We start from the raw sequence: 18,505 nt of genomic DNA, 5'->3' as shown, positions 1-18,505 counted from the left end.
TTGGGGTGTTAGTATATAGTTTTAGGGTGACAGTAGATGTATTTGGGGTGTCAGACAGTATATAATTTTGGGGGTATCAGTGTATAGTTTTGGGGTATCAGCGTATAGTTTTAGGGTGTCAGTATATCATTTTGGGGGTGTCGGTGTATAGTTTTAGGATGTCAGTATATCATTTTGGGGTGTCAGTGTATAGTTTTAGGGTGTGAGTAATTAGGGTGTCTGGAAGCAGTAATTAGGATGTGGGGTGTCTGGAAGCAGTCTAGGAGAGCACTACCTCCCTGTGAACTAATGACCAGTCTCACTGACACCCTCTGCCTGACTGACTGAGGGATTCCCTGACACACAATCCCCTCCCACAGCCTACGTCACGCAGCCCGCCTGTTAACCCTCTGCCAGCCGGAGTGGGCGGGGCTATCCCATCTTCCCAGTGTGTCCTGCAGCAGGCGGAGAGTTAACCTGGAGGGCGGGGTCCCGGCTGGCCAGGCCGCGCTGTGATTGGTCCGCCGTGGCACGCCCCCTCCCCAGTCTCGGTCGATGCTCAGTCCGTGCTGCCCGGGCAGTGAGTGACATGATGTCCGCTCCCCGCGCTGCCTGGCTGGCCTGAAATCGGACCGCGTTCCCCGCCTCCCCCCCCCGGGTTCCTCAGCTCTCGGTGTCCGCTCCCCCCGCCCCCATGCCGCCGCCCCCTCCTCCCCCCGTGGCGGCATTCTCCCTCCCCAATGTGGGCTCCCCAGGCGGCCTCGCTCCTCCTTTGTAATCCGCACAGGGAATCATGGCGACCCGCCGGACAGCTCCACCTGACCAGGACGGCGAGAGGGAGCAGCCGCCGCCCGCCAGCCCTGGCTGTGAGGTGAGCCCTGGGAGGGGGGGAGGAGGAGGTGCGCTGGCACAGCCTGGCACGGGCTCTCCTGGGAATGGCCACAAAACTACAACTCCCATGATGCTCCGCTATCGGTAAGGCTTGGCGGCGTCATGGGAGTTGTAGTTCTGTGGCAGGTTAGTGGTCTAGGAGGTGCCCCCCACACTGCCTGGATCTCACTGCATGGCAGGCTGGGACCTCTGGTGCTGTTTGGTTACTGTGTGGGTCTGACTGCATGGCTGGCTGGTACCTGTGGTTACTGTGTGGGTCTCACTGCATGGCTGGCTGGTACCTCTGGTGCTGTTTGGTGGTTACTGTGTGGATCTCACTGCATGGCTGGCTGGTACCTCTGGTGCTGTTTGGTGGTTACTGTGTGGGTCTCACTGCATGGCTGGCTGGTACCTCTGGTGCTGTTTGGTTACTGTGTGGGTCTGACTGCATGGCTGGCTGGTACCTGTGGTTACTGTGTGGGTCTCACTGCATGGCTGGCTGGTACCTCTGGTGCTGTTTGGTGGTTACTGTGTGGATCTCACTGCATGGCTGGCTGGTACCTCTGGTGCTGTTTGGTGGTTACTGTGTGGGTCTCACTGCATGGCTGGCTGGTACCTCTGGTGCTGTTTGGTGGTTACTGTGTGGGTCTCACTGCATGGCTGGCTGGTACCTCTGGTGCTGTTTGGCGGTTACTGTGTGGATCTCACTGCATGGCTGACCGATACTTCTGGTTCTGTTTGGTTATTTTGTGGATCTCACTGCATGGCTGACTGGTACCTCTGGTGCTGTTTGGTTACTGTGTGTATTTCACAGGCTCTGGCCATTGGTGCTGGGCTGTGGTATGATTGATTATACTGGTACAGCCATGGTCTTGCACTTGTTATTTGCTCCTGGACTGGTGCAGGGAGTCCTCACTAAATAACTCCCCATTGTCTTGTCGTTTTTTTATTTTTTGGTTTTTTTTTCCTCACTGGAAAGTTGGGAGTTCAAGCTCCACCTCCTCCTCCTGATCTCAATTTTATTCCTGAGTTTCCAAAATCATGGCAGTCAGTGCATGCATTCAAACAAGTGCAGGGGGAGAGGGGAGCTGGCAAGGTGCAGGGGGAGAGGGGAGCTGGCAAGGTGCAGGGGGAGAGGGGAGCTGGCAAGGTGCAGGGGAGAGGACAGCGAGGGGGAGCTGGCAAGGTGCGGGGGGAGGACAGAGAGGGGAGCTGGCAAGGTGCGGGGGGGAGGACAGAGAGGGGAGCTGGCAAGGTGCGGGGGGGAGGACAGAGAGGGGAGCTGGCAAGGTGCGGGGGGGAGGACAGAGAGGGGAGCTGGCAAGGTGCGGGGGGGAGGACAGAGAGGGGGAGCTGGCAAGGTGCGGGGGGGAGGACAGAGAGGGGAGCTGGCAAGGTGCGGGGGGGAGGACAGAGAGGGGAGCTGGCAAGGTGCGGGGGGGAGGACAGAGGGGAGCTGAAATCTAGAATGGTTTAAAAGAGTGAAGGGGGTTTGCAGAAGATAGAAGGCAACAAGGCTAGTGGGTGGAGGGAGCTGTCAGTTTGCATAAGGTAGGGGATAATAGGCTAAAATGATTGGATGTGGCAAGTAGGTAAGGGTTAGCTGGTGCTAAAGGTAGCGTTCAGCTATGAAATAGATGGGAGTTGGTAAGGAGTGTTGGTTGGAATAGGGGTAGCAGTGTATATAGAAGGTAGATAGCAGCTGGTAGAGCAGCACTGATTTGACCCTGCATTTTTTTCATGAATTAAGGGTAGCTGCATGCCAAGTCTTGTTATATACCTTCTTCCCCATGGCCAGGTTGGCTACTTAGTCACTGGTTTGCATATTAATCTTTTAGGGGCTTGATTTTCACACTGAAAATAAAAATGTGATAAAAATCTAGATATAACCCAGATCTAAAGTCTGTTTCCAAGCAGTGTTTTGTTTACTGTGAATTTGGCATTTTATAGCCCAGCAAACTGTTTCTTTTTATCTAGCAGAAGCTGTTGGCTGACATGTGATTGACAAGTGTTTTAGGAGGTTACACCAATAATTGTTACAGCCCTCACAATATCATTTGAAGCAAATGTCCTCAAGGCTTCTCTGAGATCCTTAACTGGGTTTGAGATAAACAAATAAACAGCTGGTCACATCAAGGCACACCATGCCTCCCTGTGTTGTTGCACATCAAACATTCCAGGCTACTAATGCCATTGTTACCATAACTTTTACTGCAGTGATTGACTGATGTTGTAAAATGTTACATGCTATAGTTACTCCCGTGGATGACCCTTATTGGTCAGACCATGTAAACTCTGGATTTGAATACCATTTTGGTGTCTGGCTCCCTTGAAGTTTTCACCATGTCTTTGGCACTTTCTTCCTGTAAATCCCAGGAATCTGTTTGACCCTGTGAGTCACACTCCCATTTGGCAATTTTAACAATGATTGCTGTCAAAGGTTTCATTAAGTGGATTTGTGTAGACTTGTTACGTGAAAAGTGCATTTAATGTGCCATTCTTCTGCTCTCATTCCATCTGAAGCAGGGATTTAGGTGCATTTGTAACTCGTTAATACTGAATGTGGTTGTAACTTTGTGGTGTTGTACGCATAGTATTCTGAAGTTATTTACTAAACTGAGGATGAATTTGAAATTTCAGGCCTAACAGATCGGGTTTACTGAATAACCACGGATGAAGCCATGCTGATTAGTCTATTCAACCTTTGGCACTCCAGATGTTGTGGCCTACATCTCCCATATTTGCTGACGAAGCATCAGGGGAGATGTAGTCCACATTTGGAATGCTGAAGGTTGCCTGCCGCTGGTTGTGGTTGCAGCAGAGTGTACTAAACAACCAGGTACTTTCTACTAGGCAGAAATGGTCATGTTCATAAAAAGTGTGTATGAGGAAATATTACGCATTTAAATGGGTGTTTTGTGAAATATCTCATGTTTGATCCCACATGTTTTCCTGAAGCTGTTCTTGTAAAAGAGAGATGCATCACCTGACAGAGTGCAATAAATTCTTCTTCTGTACGGTATCAACAAAATATGCAGTTTCTAGTGATTCACGTTTAGCTTAGACAGCTATTCTCTTAACTTACCAGCACACAGGTACACAATATTCAAAAATTAAAGATAAATGTTTTACGATAAAAAAAAACCAAAAAAAACCAAAACACTCTACTAGTGTCAATCCGCTTATGGGTGGCTTTTTACCCCCAGACTCTAAGGGCCTCCCAGAGTAACTTCACACACCTGTCTCTTGCTCTCTTGAAGGACCACACTCTATCACCTTCCAGATGTGCTACATTCTCCCCTTGTTGCTTAGTTGCTATCCCCTTCAATGACTTTCTTGTGGTTTTATACCCCCCTCCTCTATATTCTAAGCTCATTTGAGCAAGGTCCTCATTAACCTATTGTTCCTGTAATATTTTGTAATTGTCTCATTTATTGTTAAATGTCTCCTTTGTGATGTCAAGTGCTGCAAATAAGCTGGCGCTATATAAATGCCAATAATAACTAGTTGGGAAGTTGAAGTGGTTATGGTATTTACTATATCTTGTCTGTAATATGATGGCCTGTTAGTTGACAACAGTGCTAAATAGAAGCTGCAAATACATGATTAAATTAGTTTTATTAAATGATTCCCAAGTGGTTATAGGAAACAAACATGCTAACCTCATTTTGGTAGAATTCTTGCTAAACGTTTTTGGGCAGAAACACCGTTTTTTTGTTATTGCTTTGCGTTTCAGAGCGTTTATTTGATTTTGGGGGAATATATGTACAAATCCAAGGTTTTTGTGTTTTCTAATGTAAATGCCTGAATTTCTACCTCTGCATTCTCAACATGCTACGAAGACTGTTCTGAATAAACCAATGCTTGCTTCTGAGAATGTAAACCAGTCAGATTTTTATTTTGTGCAATATCTTCCACGTCCATCCAACCATGTTATAATTTGATTTTCCAAAATCCTAATCAAATGGTCTGTTTCTCCTGGTGCTAATGTGCAGCCTCTGTCACAGATTTTCTTTAAAAAAATCTGAAAAATATATTTGGTTGCCAAAACCTAATGGCAAAGTTATTTCCACTGCATTAGTTGCTACATAATTGCTACTAATGTGTTTTTTGTGGGTGTGCTGTGCCCACATGGTAACCTCATGCTGAGGGGGCTTTAATAACCTCAGCGTTGAGATTCTTTCCTCCGCCACCTGCGTCTGACTAATCTACCCATTAACTCTTTAACTTAAAATCCATGCTGGACAAAGAGGATGCTTCCTGATCCTTCTAAACTTGGCATGCACAAAAGGTTTCAGTGATGCCGTTGACTTTTCATTAACAAAAAAATACCCTAAAGGGGCAGTTATATCATTGGACAATGGACAAATATATGCACCAAGAGCAAAAATGAATTGCTCGCTTTGGATTTAGCAATCTAGTAATGACTGAGTAAAAAAGTAGGTCTATTTCACTTTGTAGTGTCCCGTACCCGGATGTAACATTGATGTAACATTCTCATGTGACCAGAGATGGCTTAAAGGCATAGACTGGGCATTAACGTTTTATATGGCGCCTAATGGATGGGTTTAGGGGGGAAAAAAAGGATTCAGCATCACGGACTTTTCACTGTCGTTTTAGATTTCCAAGAGGAAGTGGTGCGACAGCTTTCAGAAAAGTAGATTTTAAATAAACCCCTTCATGTAATTGGCCAGAAACCACTTTAATTTTCCCATGTCATGCAGACATATCTCATTCATTTTATAATGGGGAATGACGTTGTACAGTAAGTTTTCCGCACACAACTGTGTGAGGACCGGGATTGCCTGTGAGAGCTCATACGTGTCTGGGTTAAAGATGGATATCCGTGAAGACAGATCAGGGCCCACGGGATTTCCTGCCGAAGAAGTACATTTATTATCTAGTGTTCTTATAGTAATTTTATCTAAAATCTGTCAATGGAACTTTCCAATTGATCCCAAGTCCAGAATTATCCACTCACAACTGATCATTCGTTATAGCTGTTTAGTTTAAACTATCTCTGTGTACAGACTTCTGAATTTGGGAGAGAAAAAAATTTGGCAAAAAATTTTTAAGCCATGCAATTTTAGGTTGGAAGATATATCCGGGAATGGTGTGAGAAGACTAATGGAGCTCTCATCCCAAGGATGTGAATTACTCTTCTCTGTTTGTGTGCCTTTTGCTACGCAATTTGTATAAAATGGATAACAATGGAAGGAAATGTGTGTCAGGGTGAGGTTAATTGGGGACGGAGGTTATTGAAATAAACCTGGGTTGGTTGTGATGGTTGATGTATGTTCTTGTAACAGTAATGGAATTATTCCCAGTGGATGAGCAGCTACTGTATATTAATGCTGCCACAGTGAAACCTGTACCTTGGATAGTATGTTCCATTACGGTTATACGTATGAAAATAGTAAATTGCTAAACACCTGCCATGGTATAGGCCTTATTACAGGGATCGCCAACCTGTTGCCTGAAGTGCAATCTATAACTTGGTACTTGTTGAAAAATGATTGACAAATTGTGTCTGTTAATATTATTTTTAGGGAAACTCAATGGGCCTTAACCCTATGCTTACATATTAACTTCTCCCTGCATTGTTTGCCTATAACCAGATTGGTATGCAAACATTTCCAACATTATAAGGCAACTCCTACTCAGATAGGACAGCAGGGACCTGTGTGTCCCCTTGACTTAGAAGTATGTTTTACAGGGACTCTAACTTACTATGTGCTGTGAATGGCAATATGACAAACATAATTGGTTTGGGGTGTGTTGCTTGCACAGTGGTTTCATTCATGACTTTCCATGAGTCAAAATGTTGCACAGGTTAAACTACATAATCCCATAAAACTCTGCTTGCTTGTTATATTATTTTCAGCAAAGGTATACAACATGCTTTTTTACATTAAAGAAATAGATGGCAGTTGCTGGTACGTGTGTGTTGGCCACTTTCTTCATACTTATGGAGAGAGAAGTGAGCATGTGAGATCTGGTACCCACTCGTACAGGGTTTTAGGCAGTCTAGGGATTTGCGTCTGTGTGCATCACTGGAGCAGGATCGAGAACAGCTTATTTGCAGTCGGATAGTTTAATTTCTTAGGGAAGCATTTCACACTTTAAGCTAACACCACCAACCAATGACAACTTCAGCTGATTGAGGTTAAGCTAGGAGGGTCTGCTTACTGTCTGACCTTTGCAACTGTTTAACCTCGAAGGTGGGGCTCTCTGCCCATCACTGGTCATCCATTGAGAGAAATGGGCACTGTACTGCCTCTTTGTGTGTAGCATATTGGCAAATACTGAATTTTGGCCAATTAAATACATGTGGCAGTACGGTGACGAAGCTAGCTAACTTGGGAGACATTCCCCAACTTTATTCTAAAGTCCCATATTTTAGCATGAGTTTCTAATTTGCTTAATTCAGTGTTTAGTGAGTAACACTGTGAGATTAAATGCTCACCAAGCGCAAGTTGTTTCCATTCAGCAACCAAGCAAAAAAAAAAAAAATCCCAAACAAAATTGAAAGTAAACTTTGGATAAACTGCCAGTATTGAGTGTTCCGTTCTGCTCGATTTTGTGTGCTCGATGAAAGAGGTGTGCCGATTGAGTTAATCATAAAATATTATGACAGTGTCTCAGCAGTGCTTTGTCGATAACAAATGGCTCCTGGCTGCCTGCTCTAAAGTGTAAATAACCGTGATTGAGAATATTGTGGTTTAATGAAGAGATTTTTAGCGATTGGTCAGGTTACAGGTGCAGCACTGTTCGATGTGCACAAGGTGTGGTTTGGAGTTATTTTTAAACTGAAATCTGGCTGAAACTTATTCTAGAACTCAGTTCTGTCCAGTTTTAAAAATCTCTTTGCATATGACCACTGATTTTTTTTTTTTTTTAATTTTATTTCCCCCCCCCCCCCCAAACTGAATTGCCATCAGGAAGGTCCCAGAGGTTTTGCAGCTCTCCAATAATGATTGACATCTTTTAGTGGGGATCTTTCCTGTACCATACCATTTGTTCACCCCAATACATGGTGCCTTGCAAAATGTTTTGTGAGTTAAAAATAAAAAATAATTATTTTTATACCTTTTTATATTAGTGTAGCATTTTAGGAAAACTTTATGTCCTGTCATGCATCTGGTATTGTAAAACAAGTGTTCTATAACAAAATGAATCCATGGAAACCCACTACTGAGAGTAGTTGTAATGTTTTGAGAAGTGATTCCTTGGTACAGTAGTCTGTTTTAGCGTGTTTCCTAAAATCATTGTCTATAACCGGCAAGCGCACATTACAGTATTGATGTTGGCAGAACCTGTTCCCTTGTATTGGCCATCAGTGGAGACCTCTCCTTCTGTTCCAGGAACGCCTTTTCTTTTTACCCCTCACTTCAATTGCAGTTATGTTTCTACACAATCTTAAAAGGTTACTCTAACCACCATGACCACTTCTGTTTTTAGTAGTAGTCATGTTGGTAGGAAAACTCAATGTGCAGCGTTACTGCTTAAATGGCAACATATTCACTAAGGATATTTGCAGTTTGGTACCGGGGGCTAGTTATACGTTTGGCACACATGACGTAGGCTGCCAGAAATTCTGTTCCTGATTGCATAATGTCAAATTTGTGCAAAAAATACGCCTGTCCTCATAGCGCACAGCACATTTGTGCTGGCGACACTCATGGTTAGCCTCTTCCCTCACAAGCAGTGAGCCTGCAAGCTGAAGCCCTGGTCTCCTATACCTCCTTAACTTAGCCTTACCCGCTCCCTATAGTGCTGCTTCCCCCCGCCCCTTCTCCAGTTCAGAACGTGGGCATGCACTCAGAGCTGGGAGAATGGTTCAACCCAATGCTTCTCTACGAGAAGAGTTTGATTGGACCATGGAGAGGGAGGCTGTGATGTTGAACGGTGTGTTAAAACCAACACAAAGAGCTTCACCTGGCTCTGTGTTCCAGGTAAGTGTATTCTTTCTTTTAAAGGGACTCTCCAGTGCAGGAAAACCTATCCGTTTTCCTGGCACTACAGGACCCTGCAGTGCCCCTCTCCCTCCCAGCCCCCATCTCATGTTGCTGAAAGGGTTAAAACCCCTCACTGAATTACCTGAATCCAGCACCGTTGTCCCTTGGCGCTGGGTCAGGCTCCGCCCATGCTTCGGCAGGGAAGACCTAATGCACATGTGCGGCAATGGCTGCGCGCGCATTACACCTCCCTATAGGAAAGCATTATTCAGTGCTTTCCTATGGGGATTCCGGCTACGCTGGAGGTCTTCATGCATAGCGTGAGGCCATCCAGCATCGTTTCAAACACTTTTCATATTCTAAGAACACGGAAGTCCCTCTAGTGGCTGTCTAATAGAGAGCCACAAGAGGAGGACTTACCTGCAAGGTAATTATTGCAGTTTATAAAAACCGCAATAATTACACTTGCAGGGTTAAGGCTGGTGGGAGTTTGAACCCAGTCCACTCCAATGAGCAGAAATGGTCTGGGTGCCTGGAGTGTCCCTTTAATAGCTCATCCAGTATGGCATTCTAAATGATACAACCCATTTGTTAATTAAACTTGTCTGTTCAGAGATATCCATGGAAGTTCTTAAATTAGATCACTGTTCACACATTACATTTCTGTAAAAGCTGAGATTTCATCGCCTTAAGCGCCTCCTTAGAGTTTGGTGTTAGAAGCCGTTTATCCTGTTATTTAAGCAGGGATTGGGCATAGGAAGGTATCAGTACAGCTGTTGCCGGTGTGCCCCTTCATTTGTCATGGTTTTATTTCTCACCTCTCTTCCATGTCTGGCTCCCATTCCATTCAGTCCAGAATTCATCTTGTTGTGAACAGTTTACCTGGTAACCTTTACCTGATAATTAAGCAACTGTCTATTGAAATTAGAGAGTAACTGAATAAATGGGTTTTGTGTGTGTGTTTTTTTTTTTTATATTATAAGATTTAATATATAAAGGAAATGACTTCTGCCTCCAGTTATGTTAATACTACAGCCTCTGTAGAATTAAACTGTTTCTAAAGTATGGGGATTAGAGGCAAGTGAGTTACAAAATGGTCTCTCTAGAGCAGGCTTCCTCAAACTCTGGCCCTCCAGATGTTGCTGAACTACAACTCCCATGATTCTCAGCCTATTTCATTCATAGAATCATGGGAGTTGTAGTTCAGCCGGAGTTTGGGGAAGCCTACTCTAGACTGTAAGGCAGGTTTGTCAAATATTCACCTTTAGTTCATGTGGGGATACAAAGCCAATGATTGTCTGCTATTCAGTGACTACACAAAGTCATTCCCATTTGTTATGATAGTCAACAAACTGTTCTGACAGATGGGAATCTAGATTTCCCAAAATAGAGAAAGCAGAGCCAGTGAAAGTTCCATGTTCCGCATCCACCCCAAGAGAAGTTGGGTATCCTGGTTGAACATGTTGATTCTCTGTGACCAGTTAACTAGTGAGTCGTAGTGTGAATCTGTTTCCTGAGCTTCCTTGTGTTTCTCTCTTCTTTATTTTTCAGAGAAGTTTTATTTATTTTTTTATTTTCTTGAGGTCCAAAGCATACTGACAAACCTGATTCCTTCATGTTCTGTATGTGTTTAGTGTGTAGTGTTATAGAAAGGCCATCAAGACTGTAAATAGGTTATTAGTTCACTTATCAGACCTCCGAACAGGGTTTTTTGTTTTCTCCAATTATATGTTTATTTTTGTATTTTTTGTCCATTTTCACAGTTGTACAAAAAACAAAACTGGGTTCTCACTGTTATCCATATTAGTCTGTCCGTTGCTGCAACCACTTAGGATTGCTTAGCCCAGCGCTCACAGCCTTTCATTGCATATTTTGAAGAGTGATATCTAAAACTATTGTATTATTTTGCGAAATGCTAAAGGTTTGAGGTTCGGTTGCAAGGAGAGCCTCTGTTATTATTCTATGGACAAAAAATGGGAATTTACGACTCTGCAAAAACCTCTTGCAATTAACCACTTTACTAAGCTGTAGCGGCTATGATGCTTAGTGCACCTTGAATCTTTAATTTCCATGACATTTTTAAAAATAAGCCACAACATGAAATGGCCACTGAACCACTGTTCTAGACCTGAACTTTTATTTAAGGCCCTCTAACTAACTGGAGGATTTAATGGAGCTGATGTGCAAAACCGCTACTTGGTCTGCATACATTTTATGTACTTTTCAATGTTGTTCGTTTTAAAAATTTTTTTGTCATCTCTGCTGGTGGCTAAATTCTGTGGGCACTGGTTCCTTGGGAGGAGACTTCAGTCCTATGTCAGCTCTACTTCATGGGCTGTCACCGCACAGAAGAAAATAAATTTTATCGAAAAGTGTGTGTATATCTGTATATCTTTAAATATATATATTTTTATTATATGATAGGATTCACAGATCTCACTCCTACTTTTCAAGGGTACTGCTTTGACTTTTGCTTTCCTATAGTTGATGACAAAGAGCTTGATGAACTGTCTGGACAAACAATGTCCGTGATGGCTCTTGTGCATGAGACAACGTCCCCTTATAACCCTTATTCTCTATTGTATAGAGGAGAGCCTGCTGTGAGTGTTCACAGAAACGTGGTAACTGTTTATTTGGCATGTTTGCGCAGTTCAGGCAGTTGTTCTGGTAACCAGATACGTTCCTTTATAATTGCACAGATTCCAAGTTATTTTGATGTTTCTGTTGATACAATTTGACTGGAAATAGCGATGGGTACTGGGTGCACGTCCAAAGAATGAATTCCAAAAACCTCTGACACAAGCTATTAGAGCTCTGCTCCAGTTTTCTATTGTGATCATCCCCATAAATGTATGGTTTTTATTTTTAGGAGTGTTTTCTCTTTTCCTTTTTAAAAAGCCAGTAGAAGTGGACATATAATGTGACTGGGCCACATTGACCTCACTGGAGATTTATATCAGAAGTTTGCTCACTTTTGCTGGGAAAAAGCAGACATTGACTTTATTGGGTATTTATTGGAGAGTTTGCCTAGCTGAAAAAATTAATGTTAATATCCTTCATGTGCCATCATTCTACCTTTCCAAAAAGTGCCTGTGATGTCAGGATAAATATTTACAGCTCACTTGTACCGTCATCTAGAATGCCAATTAATTGTTGCCTAAAAAAACAACCAGAGAACCTCATGTTTGGTGGTGAAAGTGTTAAATTGCTCAACTTTTTTTTTTTTTTTTAAAAAGGGGGGATGGCTGTTGCGATTTGTATGCCTGCATGCAAACACCAATGTTGATATATGTAACTCTCCGATTACTGGATTTGAGTGGCAGCAGTGTTGCATGGATATTAAAGATAAGTGTTTTTTAATTTTTTTTTTTTCCTCTCCCTTCCCTCAATGTGTAAAAGGATATGAAAGGCTCATCTGCTCGAGTTGGCTAATTAGTGGAAGAAGCCTCTGGCGTACTTTGCTGATATGACTGTGATATCCTTGGCAGGGATTCACGATTTCTGGATTTATTTAATAAGGCTGCCATGTTTTTCTTGCTTTGGACCTTTTAGGTTCCAGTGCTATGTGCTGGATAAGAACATTACCCAATAAACCTTCTCAGATTCCGTACAGTGTTTTATGTACAGCCTGTGGACATTTAGTTGGACAGCCGTGTTGGGTAGGATGGACTTCACTTTATGGTGGGAAAGGAGGTATGGGGATTACATGACGGCTCACCAAGTACAAGTTTCCTTGAATTGTACAGCTTTTTAATACACGGCTTCACCTGTTTCCTTTTAGGACATTGAAACACGGAAACCATGTGGAGAGATCTAGCTTCACGAGAGGCTGCCATTGCTTCGATTACTAATTGTCTGGCATTTTAAACGGAAGTAGAACATTAGAGTTCATTGCCAATCACTGCGTGTTTGAAAATACTGTTCCGCTTAAGTTAAAGTTAAAATGAGTCTCCCTGCGTACAGTAAAACTGGGCTGGATCTGTACAGCTGCTCATGGAATTCCTGACTATTTTTACATATCTTATTTCTTCCAGATAATAACCTTTTGGTCCTTCCAGGTTTTCTTGAATCATTTACCATTCATAACTAACTTCATTCTACTGAAATACTCTTCAGGTATCCACTATTTATTTTTTTTTCCAGCAAATGTGTCCACGGCGCAAGTTAATTTCCTTTTGATAAATAATGAGATTATTTGTTTGGTGCTGTGCATCGTGGTCCAGAAAAGCACAGTTAATGTTTAAGCTGTTGTTTCCTCTTGTGAGCCCTGAAGGATGATTAATAAATGATTATCGCTGTCTTGAGCACACATTCACAAGTTTAGCCATTATATGTTCCAAAACTAGTCAGACAGGGTTTAGCTTTAATGTTGCTAAAAGGGAGATGTCACCATGGGATGAGCACATTTTAATGGCGATCTAAAATCTGCTGATTTAGTTTTGTTAGAATAAAAAAAAAGTTTGCATCGAATGCCAGCTTGGCACACAGTACAGAACCCGAATGTCCCTTGATTCCTTGCTTTAAGACAATAAAAAGAATCCTGGGAGGTGGAACATGCGCCCTTGTTTGAAGCATCTTGAGAAAAGACGATGGCACTAATCTTGAAGTGAAATCGTGATATATAAACTTGAAAAACGTCTGTATCATGTCCGTAATCGATATAGGTGAGCTGTACTAGAAGGATATACATCCCATTTAGCCAACCTAACTTACTAGGTTTTTATTAATTGCCAGATGTTAATCCTAGTTTTAATGCAGACGCATATTAAACACATTCTAAGGCCTGCATTCGTCCGATGTTATTTTGGGGGTGATTTCTTAACGTTTTTTGGGGTGTTAGTTTTTCTTTTTTTATTTAAATTTGCAGGTTTAGTAAGCTGTTCTAGTTAAAGGGACACTATAGTCACCCAGACCACTTCAGCTCAATGAAGTGGTCTGGGTGCCAGGTCCCTCAGGTTTTAACCCTTCAGATGCAAACATAACAGTTTCAGAGAAACTGCTATGTTTACATTTAGGGTTAATCCAGCCTCTAGTGGCTGTCTTCCGGACAGCCACTAGAGGCGCATCAGTGACGCTGGAGGCACATTTCGCCTCCATCGCGCAGAGCGTCCATAGGAAAGCATTGAGAAATTATTTCCTATGGACTTAGAATGCGCGTGCTTGCGCATTCGGCTCTGCTGATGTCGGCAGGGGAGGAGAGGTCACCAGGGCTGAGGGAGTCCGGCGCTTGAATAAGGTAAGCTGCTGAAGGGGTTTTAACTCCTTCAGCACCACAGGAAGGGGACCCTGAGGGTGGGGGCACCCTCAAGGCACTATAGTGTCAGAAAAACCGCTTTGTTTTCCTGTCACTATAGTGATCCTTTAATTAAGTGTTTATTTTTTTTTCCAGCACATTTGTACACCTCCCCATATATGTATCACTAAGAGATTATTGTGCAACTTTTCTTCCTCGCTTTCTCCGCCAAAGTAAAATGATGTAAGAGTGCCAGAAAAAGAGACAATTTTCTGGTGGAAATATTAAATGCAATGTGGTACACCAAAAATAAAGATAATGTTACAAAAGTAATGGTGGAAATTAAGAACATTGCTGTTGACAATTCCCACCAGAACAATAATCCTAGAACAGGTGTGGATTATTCACGACACTTTGAGGCAGTCTGCTGGACCATGGCACACTAGTTGGAAGTCAGTGCTGTAGATGATCCTTTCAGAATTGTTTGATTATAGCACTCATTACAGCAAAAATGGCAAATGTGTTCCACCTCTCCCATGCATTACCTGCAGACTAGGCTTTTATTCTATTTATGCCTGGCCACTGTATTTAATTGAACGGATATCTGCAATCCAGGTTACCGTTCAGGAATTAATGCTATTAATGTAGTCATTTAGTTTTATAGAGACTGCTGAATAACTCTTGCTGAATACTGGCTCTGAGTACCTCCCTGCTCTCACATTCTGTGCATTTCAAATGGGAAAGGTCAGCGTGAGAGCTTAGTGTTCCAGTGCTGCAGGTTCAGTTTCCCTAAATCAATAACATTTGTATTTTTTGGCTAAATTTTTTATTTTATTTATTCTTTATTTAAAAGAAAAGTCAATCTTTCTCATTTTTAGAGAGCGCATCGTGCTTGGTTTGAAATGAGTGACTCTGTCTTGTTTTTGGGGGCCCGCTGTTCCTTCTTCCACTCGGGGAATGTGGGAAGGTGACATGACTGACCCCGTGTCTGCCCACTTGCTGTGCCGACCAGTTCAAACATTCACTTTTTATGAGCCTTTATCTTTCACGTTAGATGCAATAAATGTAAGACTTGCTGAGCATTCACTTATTCGCATTAAACACTTGCCAAAGTTGTGTGTAGTTGGAGGAATATTTGTATCTTTAGGATATGCAGCAATCTCTATCTTTTTCGTTAGACATATTTTGGATTCCAGTTGTGCAATTCTTTGTTTGTTGCAAAGAAAAATTAATATATATATATATATATATATATATATATATATATATATATATATATATATATATATATATATATATATATATTTATTTTTTTTTTGCTACATTTGTTGCAGCCTTCAGTAATGTGTAATTTGGTAACGTGGATAGGTTTATGAACATGACCACAATGCAAAACAACTTTTATAACAAGCTTTGTAACATATATAATCTTATATGTTGTATGTAGACTGTAAGCTCGCTTGAGCAGGATCTTCTTCAACCTATCGTTCCTGTAAGTTTTCTTGTAATTGTCCTATTTATACTTAAGTCCCCTCCCCCCCCCCTGTAATATTGTAAAGCGCTACTGAATCTGTTGGCTCTATATGAATGGCGATAATAAGCACTACATGCTTATGTGAGCAAGATGTATGTAAGAAGGTGGTATTGGGGGGAGAAACACTTCTCCCAGGCTTTCACTGCCTCCAAGTTTGGGCGGAATTGATAATGCAGCAATGTAACTAATGCATTTATAATTGGGAATAGTAGGGGAGTTGTATCTGCTGGGGAGAGGTGCTAGTTTTTGTCAAGCTGCCCTAAAAAATGTAACCAAAAATTTGTAAGATGGTTTCTGGCTGCAACGTAACCGTGCAATTGTAATGTAGTTATGGTGCCCTTTGAATGGACTTATTGGGAATGTATAGGCAACCTCATCTGGCCTGTCATAGTGTATACAAACTTCTCAGAGGGGAAAAACTCTTCATATGTAACAGCACATTTAGGCTAGCAAGGACTGATTAGTATCTATGACCAAAAGGGAAAGGTAGCGTTTCAAATTACACAGCAATTATTTGCTTTAGCTTTTGTCTCCAGAGTGAGTGAAGCGGTCGTGTGGCTAAGCACAGATGCTAACATGCAGCAGGGCTAACAATCCCTAAAGAGCTACTGTAGCTAAGAGAATAGTCAGTGTTTCGGAATACATAGAGTTTGTCCTGGGAAAATATTCTCCTTGTGAAAACTAGCTCAATTGAAGTGGTGTCCACTTTGAGGCACACCTGCTGGCTATTGCACACGTGAAACCGATGTAATAAACATTCTTCAATCAAACATTTCAAAGGGGAGCGTTGCATAATTGTAGCTACATTGACCTTTAGTATAATTGTTACAACTGTAAATTAAAATAAAAATCAATCTATCCTCACAATTTCAATTTCCCACTTCCAAGTGAAAATTTAGCTCTGGGGGGACGGTAGAAATTCACCCCCGTCTAGTATACTATGTCCTGGAACAGCAATTTACTTTTAAGCCCTGGCTTCTAGCATAGGATTTAAAATTTTAAGCATTGTGTGTATATATAAATATATTTATGTGTAAATCTTTCTCTCCTTATTTTTATTCCCACCCTTTTTGACCAGCAATTTCCTACTCCCATACATTCCATAGAACCAGCCCCACTTGACCCATTATCTGTGCCATAGAATACAGAACACTACTAGCAAATTACCCAAGATATGTGCATGTCATTTTCTTTTTTCTTTTTTTTACTTTTCCTTTTAAATACACCTATTTTTGTTGAATTTGAGAACATTTCTACTATTTAACTTGCTTATGATTGACAAAATGTTTTAGGAAGAAATAAAACCGAAAGCATATTTATGTTTTTACCTTAACATTTTTACAAACTCTTCACATGAAATATATGACTCCACTTTTATATTTTGTTCTGCGGACCAATGACCGAATTAGGGATTTCAAGAAGTAAGTTAGCATAAGTACTAAATATCTCCACAACAAATGGGAGATGCACATATTGCCTACACTTATCAGACTGATCTAGTCACCAATTCACCCACTGAATTGCTGGGAGGCAAAAGATAACGAGAAAGAGGGGGGTGCTTTTTTTTTTTTTTTTTTTTTTTTTTTTTTTTTTAAATAAACAAAACACAGAAAAGAAAGTAGTTTTAGCTTAATAGCCAACCCTCCCTCTCCAAACAGACTTATTATTCAGTACAAATGCTAATTAGGTTGCCTTATGTAGATAGAACCTGTTATCTGGGAAATAATTGTGTAATTTTTATTTTTATTCATTTTAAATGCAGTCGTGCATTCTGCTGTACTTATTAAGATTGTCTTTAAATATTTACTAGTTAATGGGCATGTTCCACTTTTTCTGTCTCCCTTGGCAGAGCCAGTCTGTAACCGAACACGTGTTGCATAGTGGTTAAGACGTGCTGTGATATTGCCCCAAAGCACAAGGCCCTACCATATCATTTCAGGAACAAACATAAAGTCGATTCATAAATGTAAGTAACCATTAACAAATAGAAAAGTCAGACAGACTATGTGACCTCTTTGACCTTTCCACAGTCTTGGGATTTAAGTCAAAGCTCCTAGACTGAGACTGCCCATTGAGGAGCATATCAGTGCCGCTGTTTGCAGTACGAGATCTGGTCTTGGGTAACGATTGCAGGAATGCCAGCACTGTGTGGTATTTACACTGAAAATAACTGCAGATAAGAGTTGGTTCACCCATCTATGTTGCCTTACTCTTGTACAGTTTGTCAATCATCAACTTGAGGAGCCTTTAAAGGGCATACTCCCATGATGGGAGTGTAACTAGTTAACTGAAAAATGTCAAACTAAAAATCGACATAAGATACTTTTTAATTTTTTCTTTCTGCTAATCCTCGGAGAGTCCGGAAGTGGTTCTACCAATCAAGAGTCTCTCAATAGATCTATGGAATCTGATCTTATCCCATAAATTCTTGCCCAGAAAGCATTTATGGGATATGTAGTTCAGCCCCAGCAGCAGTTTGAACCCACTTTTTCCCCAGAGTGCTTTACAAGAGAGGAAGGGGAACAGCACAACAAAGTTTTTGTCCTCCAAAAAACATATAGTATAGTTTCCTTGTTTATGGTACTTTTAGAACCCCTGTTCAGTTTTTCCACCAAGACTTTGTTGGTAGATCTGTTAGTTTATGGAATGTTTTAAGTGTATTGGACAAATGCAACCCTTCATTGAAAGACCGGGATTCTAGAACTTGTACTTTGTCATTTAACCTGTGTGTTAAAGAAGACTGCGCTTGGAGTGGATTTGTAAAATATATTAAGTTGTGTAATTATTCCTTCTAGAAAGTATGTGCCGCTCTCGTGTCCTTGCATATCTTTCCCACCATGCGTTGGCCAACCACTTCTTGTTTGTCCACACAATTAACATATAATTAATTTAAGAATTGTAACTTATTGTTATTGATAAGGCGTTAAGGAA

At 41.6% G+C, this 18,505-nt stretch overlaps 1 protein-coding gene across 1 annotated transcript in view; it reads left to right on the top strand.

Annotated features, from left to right (window-relative positions):
* Nucleotides 1-690: 690 nt before the first annotated feature.
* ARHGAP21 (Rho GTPase activating protein 21) overlaps nucleotides 691-18,505 on the top strand; it is a 121,227-nt gene continuing 103,412 nt past the window's right edge. The window contains exon 1 of the mRNA XM_063452557.1: nucleotides 691-850. Within this exon, the coding sequence (XP_063308627.1) occupies nucleotides 773-850 (78 nt within the window). The 5' untranslated portion in view covers nucleotides 691-772. The remainder of the gene's footprint in view (nucleotides 851-18,505) is intronic.

Source organism: Pelobates fuscus, chromosome 4 (genome assembly GCF_036172605.1).
Source record: "Pelobates fuscus isolate aPelFus1 chromosome 4, aPelFus1.pri, whole genome shotgun sequence".
Classification (NCBI taxonomy): Eukaryota; Metazoa; Chordata; class Amphibia; order Anura; family Pelobatidae; genus Pelobates; species Pelobates fuscus.
Note: the sequence above shows the minus strand (reverse complement) of the source record. Positions and strands in the feature narration are given on the sequence as shown.